This window comes from Melitaea cinxia, chromosome 5 (genome assembly GCF_905220565.1).
Source record: "Melitaea cinxia chromosome 5, ilMelCinx1.1, whole genome shotgun sequence".
NCBI classification, from domain to species: domain Eukaryota; kingdom Metazoa; phylum Arthropoda; class Insecta; order Lepidoptera; family Nymphalidae; genus Melitaea; species Melitaea cinxia.
The window spans coordinates 4612182-4636271 of record NC_059398.1 but is presented as its reverse complement, the minus strand read 5'-3'; the positions used below and the strand labels follow the sequence as shown (position 1 = coordinate 4636271).

Here is a 24090-nt window from a genome sequence, read left to right as displayed (position 1 = left end):
CCCTTTTTGTTTTATTTAGTTTGTACTTTTTTTTCAAAAATATAAAATAAAAGACTATTATAATATAAGCTAAGCATTCACCACTACCTCGCACTCCACCCCCATACCGGAATGTAAGGTGATCTTATTACTGATATAAATTTCTTACAGACAACCCCTGTCTGTATAGAAACTATTGGTAACATGACACAACATAACATGATATGTCTACGGTGCAAATAACTTTAGTTTATGTGTATCCTACAGTTCTAAAGATGTCAACTGCATATCAATAAAACAAACAGGTATTGGCTCTATTGTGTTGAACTAGACAACAGATGAGTTCTATTAAACTGTTGAAACACAAACACACTTAGTATTGTTGTCTCGTAATGTTTATTAGTGACCGAAAAATGTCGCAGTCACGTCAGTGGAAAGACATCGGCAGTCGCTGCTATACTTGGCTTGATGTTGCTTTCATAATGTCATTTACAATTATATGTTTACTTATGTTATGATAACTCTTTTCATGTATTGGAGTTTTTTGACATATTTAATAATCAACGTGTAATACATTCATGTTCCCATATGTTAAAGATGAGTCGACATATCAAATTTACTTATAGTATGTAACACATACACTTACGGCCGATCCCAATAACCTATCTATCCCTTACTAAAAGTTAAAATACATACCACCGATATGTGTCAGCGCATTTTTGCGTTTCAATAAACAAAGATAGTTAGAAATGTCAACCCAGAAATTTGATCTATCTTTCGGAGGGCTCACTGCTTACCGTAGATAAGTAGTTTCATACAAAAAAAAGATACCATTGTTTCAATATCGCTTTGGCAGTTATCTGTTATTCGTTGACATTACTAGCTGTTAGAGTTTTACATATCGCTCGATTTTGGAGGATAATCAAAGGAATCATTGTCTATTTATAATATCTAATCAATTAATAATGGATCTGTTCAGTGATGAAAGTGATAATGAAATGTTTGAAGCTGGAGTATTTGATTCAGACAGTATTGTTGGTTCAAAAGACCACCAAAATTATGCGCGCATTAATCATATGAGTCTCCTTTCTGAAAAAGAATTTATATTCAGATTCAGATTAAATAAAACGTTGGTAAACGAGTTATTAATAAAAATAATGCCAGATTTGAGAGTACATTCTTCCCGGTAAGTACATACGAAAGCCGTGGAGTCACGTGTTATTTTATTATTATTTATAACTCGAATACCTTGCGTTTATATTACATTTTAGGAATAATGGCGTATCGCCATTACACCAATTATTGCTGACACTGAGGTTCTATGCATTGGGAACAATGCTGGTATCGGTAGCCGACTTCATTGGGGTATCAAAAACATCAGCTAGCAGGATTGTGTCAGATGTCTCTCGAGCCATAGCTGGTTTATATCCTCAATATGTAAGGATCTTAGAAAACACACAAAATGGTTTCTATGAAATAGCAGGATTCCCAAGGATACTGGGTGCAATTGACTGCACACATGTCCCTATACAGTCACCTGGTTAGTATTATATAGGTATATTTATATAAAAAAATTAATAGTTAATAATAAATGAAAATGTGCATGTTATATGCTTACATTCGTTCTAATATTATTGTGGATTATTTTATTATTAATTTCTTATGTTAATTTATTATTTTGAAAATGAAATTATTATTTTCCATTATAACTGTTTGAAACTGAACATGTAAAAAAGAATGTAATCTAAATAACTTATAACTAATAGATACTTTTAATTGTTTATACTAAACACACAATATTATTTGCACACTAACATTAGTAGAATTATTGAAACTGTTAAATATGAAAATCCATTGTACACCATATTCTTGCAAATAAAAATATTATTATATTCTATTGTTTTGTGCCAGGTTTATACATAAGTGTCTAATATGAAAATACTAAAAAATATATAGGTTCTGCAAATAACTGTAAAATACCTACTACTTACCTATATTTTCAGACTTAAATACAGGAGAAGAATATAGAAATAGGAAAGGGATATTTTCTATTAATGTTCAAGGAGTATGCAATGCAGACTTATTATTAATGAATGTTGTTGCTCGATGGCCCGGGTCTTCTCACGATGCTACTGTATTTAACAACTCGGTGTTAAAAAGTAAGTTTTTATTTAATTATTTAGTAAATATGTATATTTATGTATTTTTTTGATAGTGCTAATGATAATAATAAATTCTTTATTTTATTATAAGTATTTGAATGTAGACATTTGTATGTAAGTTTATTATACATCTACACCACCTACCCAATTTAGATAATAAGTTTCCTTTCTATGTATGGGTTGTCTGGAAGAAATGGCTAATTAGCCATAAGTCCGCCCATTGTACTTCACTGTCTGTAACTATCTTTATGCTTTGTTTGTAATATATTTGTGGTGTACAATAAAGTATAAAATAAATAATAATAAATAAATATGTAATATGGAATATAGCTTTATAATAGATTCCTATTTGCAGTGCAGTGTGAAGAAGGGTTGTTTGGCAATAGGTGGCTTATTGGGGACAGTGCATATCCTTGCACTTCATACCTTTTAACACCATTGCTCAATCCTACATCTCCTCCAGAGCATCGATATAATGAAGCACATATAAAGACTAGAAATACTATAGAGAGGTAATTTTTATCTTTATTGCTAACAGGTAACTCTTATATTATACTTGTATTATTAACTCCTATACATTTTTCAGATGTTTTGGAGTTTGGAAAAGACGGTTCCCAGTACTGTCTTTGAAAATCCGATTGTCTTTACACACCACCCAAGCTATCATTGTTGCTACTTCAGTTCTACACAACATTTGTAGAATACATAACATCAGTGATGTTGAACCTGAAGTTGAGGTGCCACCTGAATCGGTTTATGATGACGGTGCTGAAGGACCCAATGGTCAGCAGAATCATCTAGCACGACATGAACTAATTAATAATTATTTTACGGTTTAAATTTTTGAATAAAAAGTAGTTTATATCAGTTTATTTCATTTTTAAACATTCCAATGTTTTTGATTTAACATGAATACCAAAGTCAAAAAGAGTTCAATTCAAAGTTCATGGAATTTAGTGTTATGTTTTCCCTACAAATTAGTAGTTAGTAAAAAACCCCAGCGGACCGCTAATCTATACATATAATAAAATGGTAGGAAAGTCAAAACTGTACATTGAATATTTTTTTTAAAGAATACTTGGGACGTGATCTACAATCGATACCGAAGCCAAAAATATAGCATAATTTTTGTGTTTGTATGTCCGGGATAAACTCAAAAAGTACTGCATGGATTTACTTCAAATTTGGCAAGAATATTATTAAGAAATCGGGTCAACATTATAGGCTACATAATATCACGCTATCACCTATGAGGAACGAGCAGTGAGCCTTTAGGCATTCTGTAGTATATTTAGTATCAGCATTGCACCCGTGCGAAGCCGGGGCGGGACGCTAGTACTCAATAAAATAACTTTTAGATCCCAATAATTTATTAATATAAAGTTGAAAAAAAAGGAGTGCCACTATACGTATAAACATCACAATCAATCAATTATAATCATCAAATCAATTATCACTTAACACTATTTTTTAATTGTTCTATTTCTAATTGTAATTGATTGTTTCAAGCTCCACTTTTTTTGCCTTGGCTCGAAAATAAGCCGCCATTGCTTGCTCCTTATCACATTGAGCTCTCTGAAGTTCCTGAGAGAGCTTTCGTTTTTTATTTTCTGAAAAAAAAAATAAAGTTTTACCATATGTCACAAGTATTATCTGCATTAAAATATAATAAGTTAATTAACCTTACTTCAATAAAGCAAGTTCTAATAAAGACTAGGGTATAATCATGTTTATATAAATCTTAGGTGCAATACAAAAGGCAATTTTTCGCATAAGTTCTGTTTTAGCGTTTATTGCTGATAGTGTCTGTCTTTATGTCTAACAGAGGAATATTTTCATAAAAAAAATCTTTGATGAATATGAACATGTAACAAATATGAAATCAAATTATTATATATTTTTGTTAGTATTTTCCTATTTTTTTTTTTCTATACTAACATAAATTAACTGAGTTACTTACGGCCACTTTTAGGTGTGTTAAAAACAAATTTTTTAGGAGTATGCTTCAAATGACCAACTGCCTCTAAACTACCCACCACCTCATTCTCATCTTTGTTTGTCTCATCAGGCTGAACGTCTAAAATTTCCACATTTTGTATTTCAACTAGTTCCTCCCTATCACCGCCGAACTCCACTGTGAACCCAGTACATGATGCACCTAGCATGGATGCTACTCGGTCCAGTGCCTCATCTGGAGGGATGTAGGTCTTTCCACCACCTGTCTATAAAAAAAGGATTTATTTAATTGAAATCTAATAGTTGTTGGCGAAGACTTAAAAAATATTTTTGCATTTGATAGACCAATTCTTTTAAGAATCTCAATTTACTATTGCTGCTTATTATTAATTCATATGCTATATATTCACAGCACACTACAACTCGAAGAAACGGAGAACGGCAGTGCCCCCGTTAGTTATTGGATAAAATGACATTAATACCACCTAGTTTGATCATGAAATAAGTAGCAAACCTTGATATTGTTTTGTCGTATGAGTGCATTACGTTTTCTGGCAGCTTTCTTTAAATTTTCCCACTTGAGACGTAACTGCTCAGGGCGCTTAATTTCTCCCGTCATTGCACTGAACTCGTGAGCGATGGATTTCCAAGCTTCTTCCTTTAATTTATTATTAGTGGCGTTGGTCGCCTTAGTAGTAATTATATTGTGCTTGGAAATCAGATCCAGTAAGGACATCACTTCATCCTTTCCTAGGGATCTCGATTTCATCTGAAATTATGTAGTGAGTTACATGTTTTTGCCGGGAAATTTACGCAAGCATCACATCAAATGATGTCGTCTTTTAGTTATATAATACAAATGCGTTTGTAATACTTACGATTAACTGTTGAGCCATATTATTTCCAATGAACACGATTATAATATAAACTAGCAGTTAAAATCAATTGATGTCGAATTTGAAATTCAAATGTGAACTTTGTGCCGCGTTTCGTTTTTAATAAATTTTCATTTTGTCTAGTGTAAAACACAAACATAAACATAAATTATTTTTCTCTGTATAAATTATTTAAATATGCTTTGATAATAATTAACATTATTAACCCAAAAAGTCTTACTGCAGCTATTAGATACATAAAACGTTTTTGAAATACTTATCTTAAGATCGTAAACTATTTATTTCAAATTGAAAGAACGAAACGTTTCAGAGGGATGCCCTTACCAAAGATAGATTTTCTATCTCTCTTTGATCTTAGATAAGCTTGTGTCTATATTGATATTGAAACAACGGTAATAGATAGATTATGTTTAACTATCTATCTTGGATTGCTATCTACGTTTAACTGTAGGTAGATTATTGGGATCGGCCGTTAGTCACCGATGAATCAAAGTTCTCCCGTCTGAAATATCTAAATTTATTAGTGTACCTTCCGAGAAATGAACGGAGCAAAAAAGCGTTAAGTTTCCCTGCTATCGTTCTGCAATCGTGAAATATATATTGCGTATATAAACCATCTGCATATAAGAACTACTATTATAGCCATTGTTTCGGCTATCTCTACGTTCCGATCTAGCGCATTTAAAATATGGCGTTGGTGTGCCAGATTTCCCAGATTATTGCCGTCGCTACTGTCATTATATACAGTTGTGGAATATTCTAAGATCCGATGACGATGGAGTGATAGAATACAATTCGGTGGGTGTCAAGCGGCATTATTGCGCAGGCAGTCGGTGTCGACGGCGATGCTGCGTTGAGAAATCACAACGGTCCCGCTACTCCTCGCTACGGTACTTAGTTTAAGTTGTTGTTGCTGTTCTCTTAATGCATTTTGTTTAACTACCGCGCTCAATTAATCACCGACTTTCTTAGCGCTGTTTTTTTTTTTTTACAAACTCGAACATGACCATACAAATGAAATAAAAATGTTTGACACAAGTTAAAGCGCTTTGAAACTTTGTATTTTTCGAAAGCAAATTAAATTTATCGTGCTCAAGTGCATTTGTTTATAATTGCATTAGTACACATTAGTTATTAGATAGTGAATTTTTCGTGTAGATACATTTCTATAAATACAAACATGAACAGTATTAATAGTTTAGAATGTAAGTTTATCAGTATATTCATATTATTTATTTCCTACTGTAGGTATTAAAATTTTGTACAATTTCTCAAAACTTCATGTATCTGAGCACACGGTATCATATGCGTAGACAGACATGTGGTTACTAGTGCGGTAACGATCGCAGTGAGATTAGATCGTCAGTTTTGAGATTTAGGGTAGGTTTCGTTTTGTTGTGGCGGCGCGGTGACGTCATAGCCAGCTGTAGGGCGGCGACGTCACGTCGCGCAGGGGCGATGACCCCAACTGCCCTAAGCGCCTTGTGACCGAAGCGATTCGCCTTTCTACAATATCATGAATAACTTAGATTATGAGCTGTATAGCTCCGACCTGGGGCAACCTGCGCTGAAACTTGCTGAACACTATTCATTGTCCGTATCAAAGAATATGTAATACCTGCCGTTTCAACCTTCACAAGATATTCTATTGTGTCTAATATAAAATAATTTGCGTCTGTTTGACGAAGGCTTGCATATTATATAACTTTTCATTTATATATAATGTTTTTAACTTTAATACATTCGATGTTATAAATACTATATCTATATTAAGTTGTTATGTGCGTGGTACGCACACCTTTCCGTTTCGTCCCCTATTTCTCGCCCTCAATGAATTTAATATTTCTCATGGGATTTTTAGTTCTATTTATAGGTAAATATTAAAAATCCATACTTTAATTGGTCTGTCTGTAGCACAGGAAATGGTTATATCGCACTGTCTAGTCTAGAAAATCCGGTCGTAATGTTTTATCATACCGGACGCCTATTCATTGTAACACCTTTCACTCGGCAACAAAACCGATTGCAGTGTACCCATGACACGCTCGTTCTATGAATTTATCCATGGATATCTTTTAAATTTATTGAGATCCGCGATAGATTTTTAATAGCGTTACGATTATCGCGTCCATCTGAATTTCTCCGATCTCCACATTGAGTAGTGATCGCGCGGGTGCTGGTCAACGTGAGTGTGTCGGAATATGTTATCATTGCATTTTAATCTCTATAGTGAGAAGACTAAAGAGTAAAACACTTTTTTTTTATTTTTGTGCGTGGGTCCGCTGTCCGCGCGGCTTCGCTTGGCTTTCCAGCGTCACGCGAGCTCATCCACGCCCCACATCCATACAACGTGATAAATATCATATTCGTAAAATAACATGTACTTACAGTTAATATGCTTTCGTTTTAACCACGTTTTCACTAGATTCATATACTTTTCTTCGTGATTCGCATAATAAGTAGAAGAGAGCAATGATATTCAAATTCATAAAGATAAAAATACGGTCGGTGCGAAATATTAATTGTAACTAACTTTCATTATTTATTTTAATTATCGCGTTTAGATAACTAATGGAATTAAATGAAATGGTAATTAATATGCCACGCGGCAAAAAGTTACATTTGACTAACAGACCTATTCGTAAGAAATGTGATTTAAGGGCCAAATAGCTGTTACTTCTTAAAAACTAATTGTTTTTGAAAGTTTTCAAAATATTAATAAATGGGTCTGTAAATTGAATTTAAATGTTTTGAAGTAATAAAAGGTATGACTAAATGTGTTTTCCATTAATTTTAATTGCAAAATATAATTTGTAGCTCACTTTTGTTGTACAAACCTAATAACTTTTAAATTACTTCCTTCAATAAAAATAAGCTAAGCGAAATAAAATTAAAATTGGTAATATAATGAATATAAGCAAGTATATATAGATAGGTATGTATACGTAAAATAGACAGTTTTATTTCGTTTTCAAGCAACGAGAAACTTTACAGTTTTAATCTTTTAAATCACATTCGTAATAAACCGTACTTTAATTACGACTTTCACAATGCTATTGTTTAAACTGCTTTATTGTCGTCATCATCTCTATTTGTTTTTATAATTTTTATATAAAAAGAAAAATTCTAGCTAGATGATCCACGTTCAGGTTTTGTTTTATATTAATGATGGATAGAATAACTAGGAATTTGAACTGAAAATTCGCGCGTTGACCTCTGGGAGGTAAATTCGACAATAAATGTGTACGGTAATCGGTTAAAATTAAAACTTCTGTTGTTATAGTGATAATAAAGTTTGTTCAGAGTCAAAGAAAGGTCCCAATCCCAAATGGTTTCATAAAATATAGGATATAGAGACTTTTATTTACGATGTTTGCCGTAAAGAGGGTCGACCGACGAATATTTAGATAAATTGCAATATCACGTCCCTCCGGATTACATTTTGTATCAATGTTAGATAGCGATTTACGTGTTTTATATTACGATTAATTTTATAAAATATTTGTATCTCGTAAATCTATTACAGGAACAATATTCATAACTTTGAATTTGGGTTGAATATTATTACATTACACTAATATTATATGATGATATTGATGATGATGATGATGAAATGAATATTATAAAGTTTGTTTATTTGTTTGGTTGAACGCGCTAGTCTCAAGAACTAATGGTTTGGGTGGTTGTATTTGAAAAACTCTTTCAACGTTAGATAGCTCATTATTCGAGGAAGGCTGTAGGCCATATAATATTTTAGTACCTCTTTTATCTTAAATTAATGTGGGTGAAACCGCATGGCACATCTAGTGTTTTAATTTAACGTTAAGTAAATTTTGTTCGAAAAGATAATGTATCTAAAGTTTTGCTCAAACTTAATAAACTATCAAGCAGAAAGAACGCTTTTCTCAGAAGCATAATAATTGATTATAATCAATGTCTAAAAAATCTTACAGTAGGCGCTCGCTGTAACAATAAGATTGAGTATTAAATCGTGACTAAACAGCTTTGTACGAAATGTTTTTACGGCTTTAAGAAGAACGTTTTCATTGTACGGCGAAGGGGCCACTTGGTTGTAATAGACCCATTTGCTGATAACTGTTTGGTGACGTTCAAATAGGGTTACCTTGCACTTTTGTATTGTGAGAAGAAATCGACCGACTATTAGATCTCTTGGTAGGAGGCTGGAGGTTGGAAATAAATTCTTAGAAAAAATATTAATATGCTATTAAGAAAATGCTTTAAAAAGTTGATATTTTATTAATTTTCGTCGATACCATAGACTTGTTAATGTAATGACTTAAAGAAGCATCAAGCTTCGGAACGTCACTCAATTGAATTGTTGTACTTGGTCTGTTTCATATTTTAGAATTCACAATGTCATAACTTGAGATAAATACGAAGTTTTTATATTAAACAATTATAAAAAACAAAATCAAGAAATAGTTAAGAGCGCTCATTGAAGTTTGACACATGAACCAAGTAATGTTCTTAAGAATTGCATGAAAACAATAATTTTTAACCTAAATAATAATATATTTTTATTATTATTTATAAACAGCAAATTAAAAACGCTAATAAGTTTACCACAATTTCAAATATTCAATAACCCTAAAGCGGAGTGGTTTGGCAGTGAAAAAGTGTTTACAATAAAATTTTGGAAATCGATTTAGTAAATTCAGAGAGAGCGTTTAAATCAACAAAATTTGAGTTCTTATAATATACAGATTATACAATATTCAAAAAGTGTTCCCGGTTTTAATTGCAAATCGTACGTATGCATTAAAAAAAATATAATACGATATTGTTGAATGTATGTATTTTATTTCAACGCTAATATCAAGCGGTTGTAATGCTCACATATGTATGTTATTGTTTACATACGCACGTATCATAACTTAAAAGTATGGGAATATTGATGTACCTATTCTCTAAAACATCTGACAATATATACAATTTATGTTATACTAATATTTTTCTGTTATATCTTTTGATTACGCTCTGTGGCTACGGCAATAAAGAATATAGCCACCCCCTCTCTTTTCGTGGGTGTCGTAAGAGGCGACTAAGGGATAACACAGTTCTATTACCACCTTGGAACTTATAAACCCGACAGATGGCGGGATAACCACCCAACTGCTGGCTTTTAAATACACAGGCCGAAGACGGGCAGCAGCATCTTCGGTACGAGAAAGCCAGCCCTGCGGTCATAAGCCCGCGTACCCAGCGTGGTGACTATGTGCAACACACATGAGTTCACGCCATTTTTGGCGCGAACTTGCGGAGGCCTATGTCCAGCAGTGGACTGCGATAGGCTGAAATGATGATGATGATCTTTTGATTCCGCGAAGGTCAAACATGTCTTACACGAACAAAATATTTTTATACTCTGATTCAAACAATTTACAATATTTTTAGATGTAATCATTATACTCATAAACTACTGCTTGATGATAGACACGGACCTTTTGTCTCATAAGGATGTTTCTTTTCAGTACACTAATGTTCTTACACGAAAAACATACATAATATATTACTGTCAAAGATCAGTATGGTGTATTTTAATATAGGTACTTCTATAAACATTCATCATTTTTTGTGGATGTTAAAATTTATTATTAGATAATAATGTTAATGCCATTAGATATTTTTGTAAGTTATCAGACGTGGTGGAAGCTTTCGAATTATTCTCGTAGCTTCGATAAGGTGCTCTGGTAATTTTCGGAATGTTCTGGTACATCTTAACAATAATCAGTATCGTTCATTTAAAATTAAAAAAAAAAGTTATGTGACGTTTTGTTACTAAAGTATTGAATATTTTTCCTACTAGATTAAATAAATGTAAGAAAATTGTTTGGTAAAATATTCGAAACTGAATTGAAATCAACTATAATTTATATTTTAAATCCACCATGTACTATATAACTTGACTTGATTCGATAAAACGTATGTTGCAGTAATCTGTATGATATCACGAGCTTTTTACGGAGGCTATATTCATAAAAGTAGCAAGTAACTGTACGCTACCGTTTTACATTAATTGGTTTTCTGCTTTCCTAACGGGGCCGTCGCAAAGTCAAGGGGTTTCACTGAGCGATTCATTAGTGTGCTGAAGTGGACCACATAAATTTTAATTGCCGCCCCCGTAATAAAAATGCTTTGCAATATCATTGAAACTTGGCACACCTTTGTACTTGTATGCTGAATATTTGTAACTTCAAAGCTTTTACTTCAGCTATTTTTTATTGTTCATTGTAAAATATTTTATTAATTATTTAACCACTGAAACTTTAAATTCATATATGTAAAAAAAAACCTTTTAAATTTAACGCGAAATTCGTAGCTCATTTTAGATATGCTCATGCAACGGCTTTTTATTTAATTTTGAAAGTCTACATCTTTTTTTACAACCAAGGCAGATTAAGTGGTGTTAATATTAAGTTTGTCGTTTTTTCTTTATTTCTTCCCCAGTAATTACGTTTCCTTGTTATTTCATTCCATGCAATCCCGTACTATTTAAATCGTTTTTTTTCTTATCCATTTATATCGAGAAAAGAGTCTAAGCGTGTGACTAATGGTCTGCGGTCGAGTCGAATCGTGAGAGCTATGATTCTACATCGCAGATAATACTATTTACTGCGCTTAAACGTGACGTAATTTTATGGTTAAACTTTTATATTTTAATACTAACTACTAGCGTCGTTTTATAATCATCACAATAACGACAGTAAAATCAGAAGCCAGAACGCACTAAAACGTTTGCTTCGAGTTCAACGTTCTATCAAAAGCGCAATTTACTTACTTTTGATTTTGTGTTTTCTATTTTATACACCTCCACGGTTCAAAAAAAGCATAAAATAAAAGGTGTGGATTGTTTTAGAGCTTGTAAGTTGAAAGACTCAGTTCAGCAAGTGATGGTAACATGCGTAGGTAAAAATAGTTGACTTAGTACTGATGGCCCTTTGTCGGCGTGCCTCCTCCGTATAAATCTATATTCTCTTTCAGTACTTCTTCCCATATTACAGATATGCCGTTGCTATGTACAAATTGCAATGAACCCGTTATATTTAAATTTATGTATTATTTTCCTTAATATTTTTTTTTTTTTATAGCTTTTTTTAATCTTTTACGTTTAACACTGTTTTAATTTGTACGTTTTTGGTAAAAGTTTCACTGATGTAAGTATTGTTTCAAAATGGTATAATTCTTGTAGAAACATATAGTGCGAATTAAATTTGAGTATTTACTTAGGTACACGTAATATAAAGGAGAGCTATGAATATTAATATTCGCGTCCCCGAGCTGTTCACACCAATAGAGGTGTCATTGCATGTTGGGCGTGCTCACTCATACACGTAATTATTATTTGCTTTTCGTGCACGGGAGCGGTTTGATTTACTGCGCCACTCCAGCTTCGGACAGAGGGCTTAAATTAGTTCTGTGTCGGTTGTCACACCATATTTTATGTTCCTCCCTCCCGTCCGCCCTCGGGCGCACTTCGCTTAAAATCTCCATTCTTACTTCGTCACGACTTATTTTTAAACATACCTTATATAGAAATCTGTCTTAGCATTCCGCTTTTAGCGTTAATATCGCTTCTTTATTGACAATACGGCAGAACGTCTTACGCACGATGGCTTGTAAAATAATAGGTCAGAAAAAAGTCTTTTCGTATTTTGTAGTAAAAAGTTGCAATAAAATCTTTTTGGTTGTATTGTTTGTAACTGGCTGGTGTTAATACCATAAAAAGGTGACATTTTAAAAATGAAATTAAAAAGTAAAAAAATAGCTTCCCGTCACATTTCATTTGTTTTTCTGTGAAATGTGTAAATCCAACAAAGAAATTCGGTACAAATTTTACTTTATAAAAGGGAAAAACGCGATTCAAGCCTGGAAAGAAATTTAAGACGTTTATGACCGTACGCAATGTTAGTAAGTGTAACACAAAATTGGTTGAAGCGTTTTCAGTCAGGAAAATTTGATGTCAAATATTCATTTCGCCCTGTTCGTCCAGTTACAAATAAGCGTGACAACATTTTTGAGAGTGTGGAGCTAGATCGACATTTTAGTAGTTACGATATAGCTGAAGATCTGAGAATTAGTCATTAAACAGTTTTGACCCATTTGAAAAAGGCTGGCTATACAAAAAAGGCTCAATATATGGGTCATCATCATCACTTCAGCCTAATACAGTCCAATGCTGGACATAGTCCTCCACAAGTTCGACTTTCGACGACTCTTGGGGTTTGCCCATAGTCACCACGCTGGGCAGGCGGGTTGGTGATCGCAGCCTGGCTTTGTCCTGTGTATTTCAAAGCCAGCAGTTTGATGGATATCCCGCCATCGGTCGGCTTTTTAAGTTCCAAGGTGTTAGTGGAACTGTGTTATTCCTTAGTTGCCTCTTACGACACCCACTGTGCTATGTGGTTACGGCAGTAAGAATATAGCCACCCCTTCGATATATGGGTGCCACATGAAAACCTAATATAAATATAATGAAACCTATTATTATAATAGATCGTGTACTCATTTGGGATTCTCTCTTAAGACGTAATGATATCAAACCATTTTTGAAGAGATTGATCACTTGTGACGAAAAGTGGATCCCCTACGATCAAATTGTACGATGAGAGATCGTAGTCAAAGGCCGGTCAAGCTGCACAGACTATGGCGAAACCCTGGTTGACACGCAATAATAGTAATGTTGATTGTATGGTGGGATTGGAAGGACATAATTCATTATAAGCTTTTACCGCCACGCCAAACCATTGATTCGAATTTCTGCTGTCAACAGCTTATGAATTGAGAATAAGGGGCCAGAATTGATCAACAGAAAAGTCACGACAACGCTCGACCACATACGTCTTTAGCCAATAAACAATAGCTGAGAGAGTTTAACGGGAAGTCTTAATGCATCCCCCATACTGCCCCGATCTTGCACCCTCAGATTTCCATCTGTTTCGTTCTCTTAAGAATTATTTAAGTAATCATTACTTAGTAATGTAAAAGTTAACATCAAGAGATATCTTTCAAATCTCAAGAGATATCTGTCAAAACTGTTACTACCTATGAGATGGCGGCATATTATAGAACAAAATGGTCCATATATATTAGAACTAATGTAAATAAATTTTTAAAATATTATTACCTCACTTAACCTAATATATACCTATAATATTCTATCTGTACCATGCGCGCGTTGCTACGTTTTTTTTTTGGTCTTACCAACTCAGAAACCTTTGTGGGCTCATGCACAACACTTTGTTGAATTATGACAAGATCAAACGCATAGTTTACGATTCTATAAAGGACATACACACAAATATTTATTTTTGTATATATAGATCTATAATATAAACCTGTTTCGAACATGTTTTGCTCTAAAACAATTTTAATTTACTAGTTAGAAATGACAGTGGAGGCGTTAGAAAAAGGTACATTGACAAGATTAATGATGCAAACTGGTTGACCGGGAGCGGTGTGGGGCCACATCAGAAGTGTCAGGGTGATGGACACCGACGGTCTCCTGACGATGTGCAGATTCCACTTGATTTATAAATTATAGTGACAGTTAGGTAAATGTAATCGATTTGTCCTTCCGCCTAGATTAATGTAGTCATTGAGTAATAAGGAAGATCAAGCGGAATTAATATTTACAGCTAGGCTTGAAAACATTTTTTCACATTATTTAGTCCTTGTTATTTGCACGTAATTATATTTTAGTGTTATACTTTTTGAAATAGCTATTTTATAGTAAAATTCGTCACGAATGTTTTATCTTGATACACTGTCTGATCCGAAGATATAAAGTTTTTAAGTTAGAATTGTTATTTAATTTATAGTATTTTTTAAGGATTATATTAATTATCAGCCATAAATTCTTTCATTTTTTGTTTAATTTATTTTTTCATACGTAGAAAAAATGAAGACACGTCTTCTTTTTTTCTTCTAAATTTTCTTACGCTTAAAGTAGTGGTCAAAAGCTAATAATAAAGCTAATAATTAATATAACCATACATTGAAAATTCAAATATGCATATAATCAGCTTCAGTATTAGATGCTTATATATATATATATATATATATATATATATATATATATATATATACATACATACATATAATATATATACATAAAAGGACAACACGCAAGATGACATCGACTCTCCTATTTTACTTGATTGATATGCTAAATGGGTACATGTCTATGACGGCACTGACGTTACAAAGCTTTGTTAGTCACTGGAGAAATAATATTAACTTTTAAACTCTGTCACGCTACTGGGACGAAAATCGTTTGAAATAAATAGCTCTCTGAGCTATAACCAATAGCCTACGTATAATAAAAAAAGTGATGGTTTTCAACGATTTGACTAATAAGGCGGTAGTGATAAACAATAGTTATGGTGAGGCACGTACTAGGATGATGTAAGCGGCGATTTCCTGCGGGCTCCGCCAGCTAGGAGCGCTGGAGACGCATGTGGCGTGTGCTTGCCTGTTAATTACCCTCGCTGACGTCACCCGCGGGAGCGTAACTCCATCGCCATTATCGGGGGCCCTCGCGCGGAAACGACAATGTCCGACGCTTTCTCTGCCACGTTACAGTAAATCGTAAATACTATACCGTTATTGTGCCCCTCAAGGTCAGTGTCCACCACTACGATATTTCAATTGAAAATAGAAGGGAAACATTTCTATGTCAACTATTAAAAAAAAAAAAACACTCTGAAAACGACAATGTGAGACTTTTCGATCGTATCTGATAAAGCAAGCGTGGTTCAAGCGCGTCGTTAAGCGTGACTCATCTTAATGGTAGCAATTATGGTAGACCGGTATAGTGATGGCGCTCAAGAACATGCCATGTGCAATACGACTTGGATAATATCAAATTGCAATCTATATAAATGTTTTGGTGCATCTTTGTAAAGAAATTTTAAAATAGATTATCAATTTGTCTCACTAAGAGTTTCTAACACCGTCTGACACTTGGAGCATTCTTCTTCAGACTTTGGGTCAACTCAAATTGTATTTAAGTTTTTATAACAATCAAGGTCGATCTGTAATTGTTGTTTCCGCGCGATTGTCGACTTATTCGTAATACAGAAAGAAATATCTTTTCAACCTGTTAACTAATAAGGTCAGACGATATTGTAAGAAACAACACAAAAACATGGCACAACTGACTAGCTACTAATTGATGGAAAAGTCTAGATTTTCTGTAAGTGTTGTTTTTGTACGATTATACATTATTTGAAAGATTCGGAACATGACATTGTAATTTTAAGTAATGTCTAAGAATAAATCTCAAGAAGTCAAAACGTTTTTGATGACTGCAAATATCTTGTAGGTACCTAAATGAGCTACAAAGTTTGATATTGTTAGCGTCTTTATTCAGACAAAAAGTTATTTACATTTCGAGAGGGCGGGAGCCTCGTTATACTTCACAGAATAGATGTGGTATTGCTTTAAATGTCACGAGCTCAGCCTGCAACTTGCTCTGTGAAAGGATCCATAGACCATGCATTAAAAGCCATCGCAGTGCTATTTTAGATTTTATTAGAACTCTACCTTTCCATTTATATCTAACATATCTGGGTCGTTAGCATATTTTGAACTGATTCCAAAATTATTTCTATAAACTTAAGTTATTAACCATTATATCTATTACATTAATTATATTTTACTGCTAGATACAATTTGTTTTGTTATAATTTTATTTTGTTATTAAAGCAGCAGAGAGTCTTGTTTGTTGTTTGACAAAAAATATAAAGTTATTATAGGGTAGTGTATATTTAATTAATTCTAAAAGCCTATCCTTAAATGAGGTATAACATAATAATGAGGTATGTACATAAAAGTTACTAATATTTAAGTTTTATAGTTTTTGCCTTAATAATAAATTCATCAAATTCTACGAAACTGTAAATGCAGTAAACGTAAAGTAAGAACATGCAAGAAAGTCTGTGGTATTAGTAATTACTGGTAGACCAATAAAGATTCCTTTCTAAATAAAGACAGTGACCACATATCATTCATTCTTCCTATTACTAAAAGAATTTCTAAATGGTATTTCTATTTCTATACTTCTTCCTCAAACTATATTGTGATCGTTTTGGGACTCAATGTAAATTAGGCTTAAGTTTTGATTTTTTCTTGCTATTTAAACAAGTTCGTTAACTTAAAATTTAATTTTTATACGATATACTCGTATTAACGCCATAATTGTGTTTGCTCGCGAAAAAAAACCGACTTCAATTTCATCGACGAGTAATACTACGTAGATCGACGAAAAAATAGTCAAGTAACTACGCGTTATCAAAGATTACTCAAGAAGTAGTTATCAAATCTCAATAAAATTTATATGTGACCACATGACAAACGTCAGCTTTCGATTAAATTAATAATTATTAAAATCGGTACACCCAGTTAAAAGTAATTTGGATTTTCGAGAGTTTCCCTCGATTTCTCTGGGATCACATCATCAGATCCTGGTTTCCTACCAAACTAGGGATATCCCCTTTCCAACAAAAAAAGAATTATCAAAATCGGTACATCTATTAGAAAGTTATGCGGTATAATACAACGTAGGTCGACGAAAAAAGTGTCAAATAAAAACGCATTATTAGATATAACTCAAAAAGTAGTTGTTAGATCTCAAATAAATTTAAATGGGACCAATTGACACACACCACCTTTCGATTAAAAAAAATTGTCGAAATCGGTCCACACGGTCAAAAGTTCTGATGTAACATACATTAAAAAAATAATAATAATAATACAGTCGAATTGAGAACCTCCTCCTTTTTTGGAAGTCGGTTAAAAACTCATTTAAATAGCCAATAAATCAACGCTCTCGCTTTCGATAAGATGTACGTTTGAAACAATAGTCTAATAACATGCCTCGTCCGTTTAGATTTATCTAACTTTGGAAATACATCAATCGTTGCTCTTACCCAACTCGATAGGCTCCATTAAACGTATTTAACATTGCCTGGATGTATGCTATTGTGGTACTTCAAATAGCTGTCGTTACGATGTTTATCTCGTCAGCAGTGCGTGCGTTGCTATCAATCAGAAATGAATTCCTCGCAGATAGCTCAAGTCCTCCTACACGAGACTTAAGTTGAAATGAGTCTGGATATTGGACACACCGTCGTGAACGATACGTCTTATTGCATTCCTTATTGGATAGCTTGTTACAATTTGTTGTTGTAGAAGAAAATATTCTTAACTAAAATTTCTCTTTATTCAATGTTACTCGACACATAGATAGTGTAGAACTTTTTTTTATTTCTGCTAAAATTGCGTTTGGTCCTTATTGATTATATATTTTTTGGATTGGTGATTTTGATGTGATAAATTGAGTAGTTGTAGTTTTAGCCCATTAATTTTGGTATCATTATCAAGCCTTACGGGATCTATTTTATGTGGGCCGAATGCAAGATATGCTTGGCTATAAATAGAATTGCACGAGTTGCATGACCCAAACTGGTTCCTATTCCGAGTCTGCCTACGCGCTCGCCATCCTCCTGACCCGTGGCATTACCCTCGCTGATTCATTTTCAGCATCCACATTACGCCCACCTTGCGAATAACAATTTTAAATTATTGAATGCTTATTTGATTCAGCCAATCGTATATGATTTAGAATCATCCCGATTATATTACACAAGAGAAAAGATATGAGTAAAAAATATCATACATATGAGGTTTTCTTTAGGAAAAATCTATCACTTATTGATTATAGACGCTGATTTTGTTAATTGCGTAAAGGGAACTGGAATTCGATATCAATTAGTTGTTTGTCTAGTCGTTTCTACAATTGGATACTTTATTGCGACTGGTTCTCACGCTAAAAGCTTGTCAGACTTTAGAGAGCCCTATTCTTGAGCGAGCAGACAAACCGATACTCGTTTGTAACATTTTAGTCAAAACGTTTCTTGTTAATTTTGCTTAAGCAAGAATTATTACTTTTAAAGTATGTGTTCAATACAGTTCACGATGTAATGTTATCCTCCAAATATAAATTTAAAGAACGTAATAAATTGTAAGCAAATAAGATTTTAGATTAACATGGTTACTTCTATTACTAAAACTATTCATAAACGGGATATTTACCATGTTTTTTATTTTCATTTTGCGGAGCTCGATATTTCGACATTAACTGCGAATTTCTTGTTCACGAGACATAATAGTTTTTGTAAGCAAATGCATAGGCGAGAACATTAGCGTTCTTCAACTATTTTTGCGTTTTGTTTTTTTACCTTCAGTATATTTATACGCGTGAAGGTAAGAAATGAAACACGCTTAGCTTGCCACGCCCGCCCCTTACCATATTTTTTTATTTATTTACCTGTATGTAAACTTAAGTGTCGTAGACTTTAACGCAGGGACTTTCGCGTTTATGTATTTCCATGAAGTTATCTGAAGTTGCATATGTAATTCCAAAAATGGCATCGATTTAACAGATTTAGCATTACCAGTCGGGTGGGTTTCAGAGGAGTTTTTATGCATGTAGCCTGGCATATGTATTGCGTAACGCAAGATATTGCCTGAGGTCTGCTGTATAATTGTATGTACGATTTATTTTATGCCAGGTAAGAGTAATGGCTCTGATTGGAGTTGGCTCGTTAAGATACGTTTAAGTTACTATGAAATGATACGAAATCATCTAAATTGAATAAATGTACCGTAGCAATTAACTAATACACGTTACATTTCTTATTAAATTGGATTTTTTTAGGTATTTATTTTTAATTTTTTTATTTATGTAAATAAATTGGTCATATAGATTGTTCGTCTGATCTTTGACCTGAAGATTTAAGATGTCGGTGACTTGATCTTTATCGACCAAAGGATCTTCAAAGGACACGGGTTCTCGCGAAAAGTACAGAAATAAACGTCCCCTACCGCACTTGATCCGATAATTCCGTCAGAGCACTACCAATGCACTTCGCAGCTGGAGAGTTCGTTTTAGATTTATATATTCCATTTCAGGCAGCCTCTACGTATGAAGCGCATCAAATTTTATAACTGCGTTATTTCTGTTCGCACGTATGAAGTGTGTCGAGAGAGAGATTTTCCTTTGAAACCAGATAGTTATGACCGGTGTCGGTTTACGATCGCGTTTCTGTTTCTATTTTACTCTTAATAGCCTTCTCTTAGATATCTTACTCATGCGACTAATAATTAATTGCACTGTCATAACAGTTACTGACGAAAAGATTCATTTCAGCTAAACTTAGTTTATGGTATTAATTGTTTACTTTCCTTCTTTGTTTATAAATATCTTATTCGAAAGTCGAAAAAAGTCGAAAATCAACGCAAATTAAATCAATCAATAAAAACATATCTCGATATTTGGATACCGTTTATTTATATGGGTGGTATGCTCTATTATATTATTATATACTATACTTTTATTTTACTTGAGTTGTACTATAAATAATTAAAAATATAAAATATATTAATAGTTTAATTTTTTGCAGGTAAAAAAAACTAAGAACAAAAAATTTAACTCTCGTTACGCCTAATGAACTTTGTGCAGTTTTGTTTCGTGCTAAATTTTTATTTAATTAGTATTAACTTCAAAATATTAATTAGGATTAGTTTCCCTGACAAATCGTATAAATATACACTTCTACATATGTATAGACTGATAAGAGGACTACTCCGTCGGTTGCGCAAAACCTACACAACAGAAAATCAAAATCAAAATCAAAAACAGCTTTATTCAAATAGGCTCGAGCACTTTCGAATCTTCATTTTACAAATTAAAACTTCAAAAATAAATTATTATATTTGTAGAAGTAAAGCTACCACCGATTCAGAGTGTAGATTCTGCAGAGAAGAATCGGCAAGAAACTCCGCAGTTAGTCTTTTGAAAAATAATATAGTATAAACTGTGTTTTAGTACAAAATTAGTAACATGTTGCATACATAATCCTTGTTTGCTTGCAGAGTCCTTATAACTGATATTGATTAGTATTACCGTTCGATAAGCCGGTATTGAAAATCTAGTCGAGCTCTATATAGTTATTGCTTACGTCCCTTACAGACAAATTGCAACCAACTATTGTATTTTATTATTGTACTTAGTGGTCAGTGCTTATGTTTATTATCGTTTTATGTATTATTTTACTACAATCGTTTTCAAATCTAATTTATAATTTCTTTAATTTCATTAACGTTTATTACGACGGAATAAAGTTTTCTTTAATGATTATAAGAAATCATTTTACGTCTATTACTGACCAATGCTTTTAAACATAAATGGAAATGCATTGTTAACGAATAAAACGCAGTGAAAAGTTTTTTTACTTGGAATTGAAACGTTATTAACATTATCGGTTGTATCGCTCGCACGAGGTGAACGACCTCGTCTTTGTTTAATGTAGACGCCAAATAATTCAGCTGTAATTACTTTATTGCACGTGGAATATAATGTAACTGTTTCTCGACTTTCCTCACGTTGCATTAATTTCCCGTGTTATCCTATTAATGAGATTTATTAATTTAATTAAGTAATTGAAACGTCTACAATAAATTGAAATTATTAATTTCCCTCGACTTAAAATTATTTATATCAAGTTTTACTTTAAAGATGGTTAAATGATATGGTTATATTAAAAGCTATTTCGGCTCATTTCAGTTTGACGTCATAATACACGTGCTACTGTATTTGAATCCCTTAATGTTTCTTTTTTTATTATGTGTATTTATCTTATAAGATTGACTTTTATTTGATTAGACCTGGAACCTTGAAATTTAAATTTACTTACAATTGGAATTTTTATAATTCAGACCAATATGATGAAAAAAAACAGTGTTGTATATTGTAGTTTATAAAATAATACCCATATTATGTAATAATTTGCTTACTTCTGTTTAGAATATATTTATTTATTCTACTAAGAGTATGTATTCGTTGTTATTAAAAACCAATTTTAGTATTTTTTTTTTTAGTAATTGCTATTCCCGATATTGAAGACGGTGTTAATGATATATGTTTTGATATCCAAACAAAGATATCGTATTTATTGCTTGAGATAATTTTAATTAATTTTTTTCTGTAATTATATTTTTAAATCAGTGGTAAATATTTTTCGCATAATAATTACAACTGACCTCTTGTCCGTAATTGTAAAGTGCAACACTCGATTTCTCTCGGCCTCGGCCTCAGACACGCACAGCATCTATTACCATGTGATCGAACTAACTAACTAACAACCTAACTGACGATATACCAGGGACATAAACCAGAATCACTGTCATTACGATTTTATGAGAACTTTCTAAGTAGTAACTTAATGTTATGAAGTATGAGTATTATCATGACGGTAAAACCATTTAATTTTTATTAATTTTACAGACTAAGTATTTTGCTAGTGTGTAAGCTTCACAACGCCGCGTTGGCGCAACGGTTACAGCCATGGATTGTAATTATTGCGCTGGCGGTTGCGGGTTCGATCCCCGCACATGACAAACATTTGTATTGGCCATACAGGTGTTTGCCGTGGTCTGGGTGTTTGTGCAGTCCTTGTGGATCTCCCCACCGTGCCTCGGAGAGCACGTTAAGCCATCGGTCCCGGTTGTTATCATGTACACCTGATAGCGAGCGTTACTCATAGTAGGGAATATATCCACCAACCCGCATTGGAGCAGCGTGGTGAATTACGCTCTGATCCTTCTCCTACATGGGGAAAGAGGCCTATGCCCAGTAGTGGGATATTACAGGCTGAAGCAGGCTTCACAACAAAATTTGATCATGTTTAAGGTATTTATATATTTTTATAAAATTTATAAAAAAATACGTCTAAATATGTTGTGCGTTACAAGTTTTGCATTTGCAAGAGAACACTATACACATATGATATAGGTATAATCGTATAACACATAAAAACTTTATTATTCATATTTTCATTCGTTTCATGTAATCTTAGCTAAGGGTAAAGATGATATAATAAATATCCACTGGCTCTGTCGCATTGGTATTTCACAATGACGAATAAAAAATGTTACCATATGACACTATAAGCCCTGTTACACATTCTGTTCTGTTCACATTCTGTACACATTCGCGTAGCTGAACTTTGTTATGATAAAACTTCAGAAATTCTCACGCTCTTATGAACGATAACAAATTGTTCTGTTGTTGCTAATAAGTCTTATATCTTCATCGATGGGCTATTTCGTGAGTTAATAAGAACATGCAATAAATCTATACATTATTTACATTATTAAATTATACATTATTTAAAATATATTATAGTATTATAATATATTAATATAATATATTTTAAATATACAAATAAATATAATAATTATATAAAATATATATAGTATTATAGTATTATAATATATCTTAACACGCTTAACGCTACCTTATTTTGTATAAAAGTTGTTGGAAATGAAGTGAACTTTTTTGTTTAACCAGACTCATTATTATTAATTTATATTCGTATTTTGATATTAAATGTAATTTTCGCTCATATTGCTTAGGTATTATGAAGACGCTAGAGACTATATTGCAAATATAACTGTATAAACAAATAACGCTTATCATAATCTTAATTGGTTCCTCGCTACCTATAATTGCATTTTAACGCCAAAATTGCGCAAATTTTAGTTTTAAGTGATTTTATTTTCTCGCTAAAACAGATTTGTAAATTCCTTCACGTGCAAATTTTTTATTTGATAACTTTGAAACGAGAACCAGTACTAAACCTTGTTTGAATCAACTATTATATCTTAAATAATTTATGATTGTTCTTGAGTTGTCCTGTAGCCGATTGACTTCGATCCATGCTGTGGGTTAAAGTTTGAGTCATACCAAAGTAAAAATGATATTACTCGGCGTCTTTAGTTAAAATTAATATTAAAATTTTCCTCTCACTTGACACAGTTAAGGCAGACCTTCATTATCATATATGCAACGCAGCATAATTTTGATGATCCCATGAAGTTGTTAGAGCAATTTTCGCAGTCATGTTAAATTTCACCGTGACTGTTTCGAACTTGCACAAAATGCTTATTATGACTGAAACATTTCGTAGACGTTGTTTTATTTTTCAAATACTTAAAAAAATGATACGACCCCT

General features: G+C 32.8%; 2 protein-coding genes and 1 long non-coding RNA gene across 3 annotated transcripts; 1 reads left to right on the top strand and 2 right to left on the bottom strand.

Moving 5' to 3' along the window:
* The first annotated feature begins 885 nt into the window (after positions 1-885).
* LOC123653428 (putative nuclease HARBI1) lies at positions 886-3005 on the top strand. The gene is made up of 5 exons (XM_045589424.1): positions 886-1165; positions 1251-1519; positions 1983-2138; positions 2497-2653; positions 2728-3005. The coding sequence occupies exons 1-5, from the start codon at positions 945-947 to the stop codon at positions 2978-2980; spliced, it is 1056 nt and encodes a 351-aa protein (XP_045445380.1). The 5' UTR covers positions 886-944; the 3' UTR covers positions 2981-3005.
* Positions 2631-18597, bottom strand: LOC123653430. Its single transcript, XR_006743096.1, has 3 exons — positions 18587-18597; positions 8701-8709; positions 2631-2709 (listed from the first exon to the last, which is right to left on the bottom strand). It is a non-coding gene; the product is annotated as an uncharacterized LOC123653430 (long non-coding RNA).
* LOC123653424 lies at positions 3494-5019 on the bottom strand. Its single transcript, XM_045589419.1, has 4 exons — positions 4976-5019; positions 4612-4866; positions 4102-4363; positions 3494-3751 (listed from the first exon to the last, which is right to left on the bottom strand). Exons 1-4 carry the CDS (start codon positions 4991-4993, stop codon positions 3627-3629), a joined length of 660 nt encoding a protein of 219 aa, XP_045445375.1. The 5' UTR covers positions 4994-5019; the 3' UTR covers positions 3494-3626.
* Positions 18598-24090: the final 5493 nt, after the last annotated feature.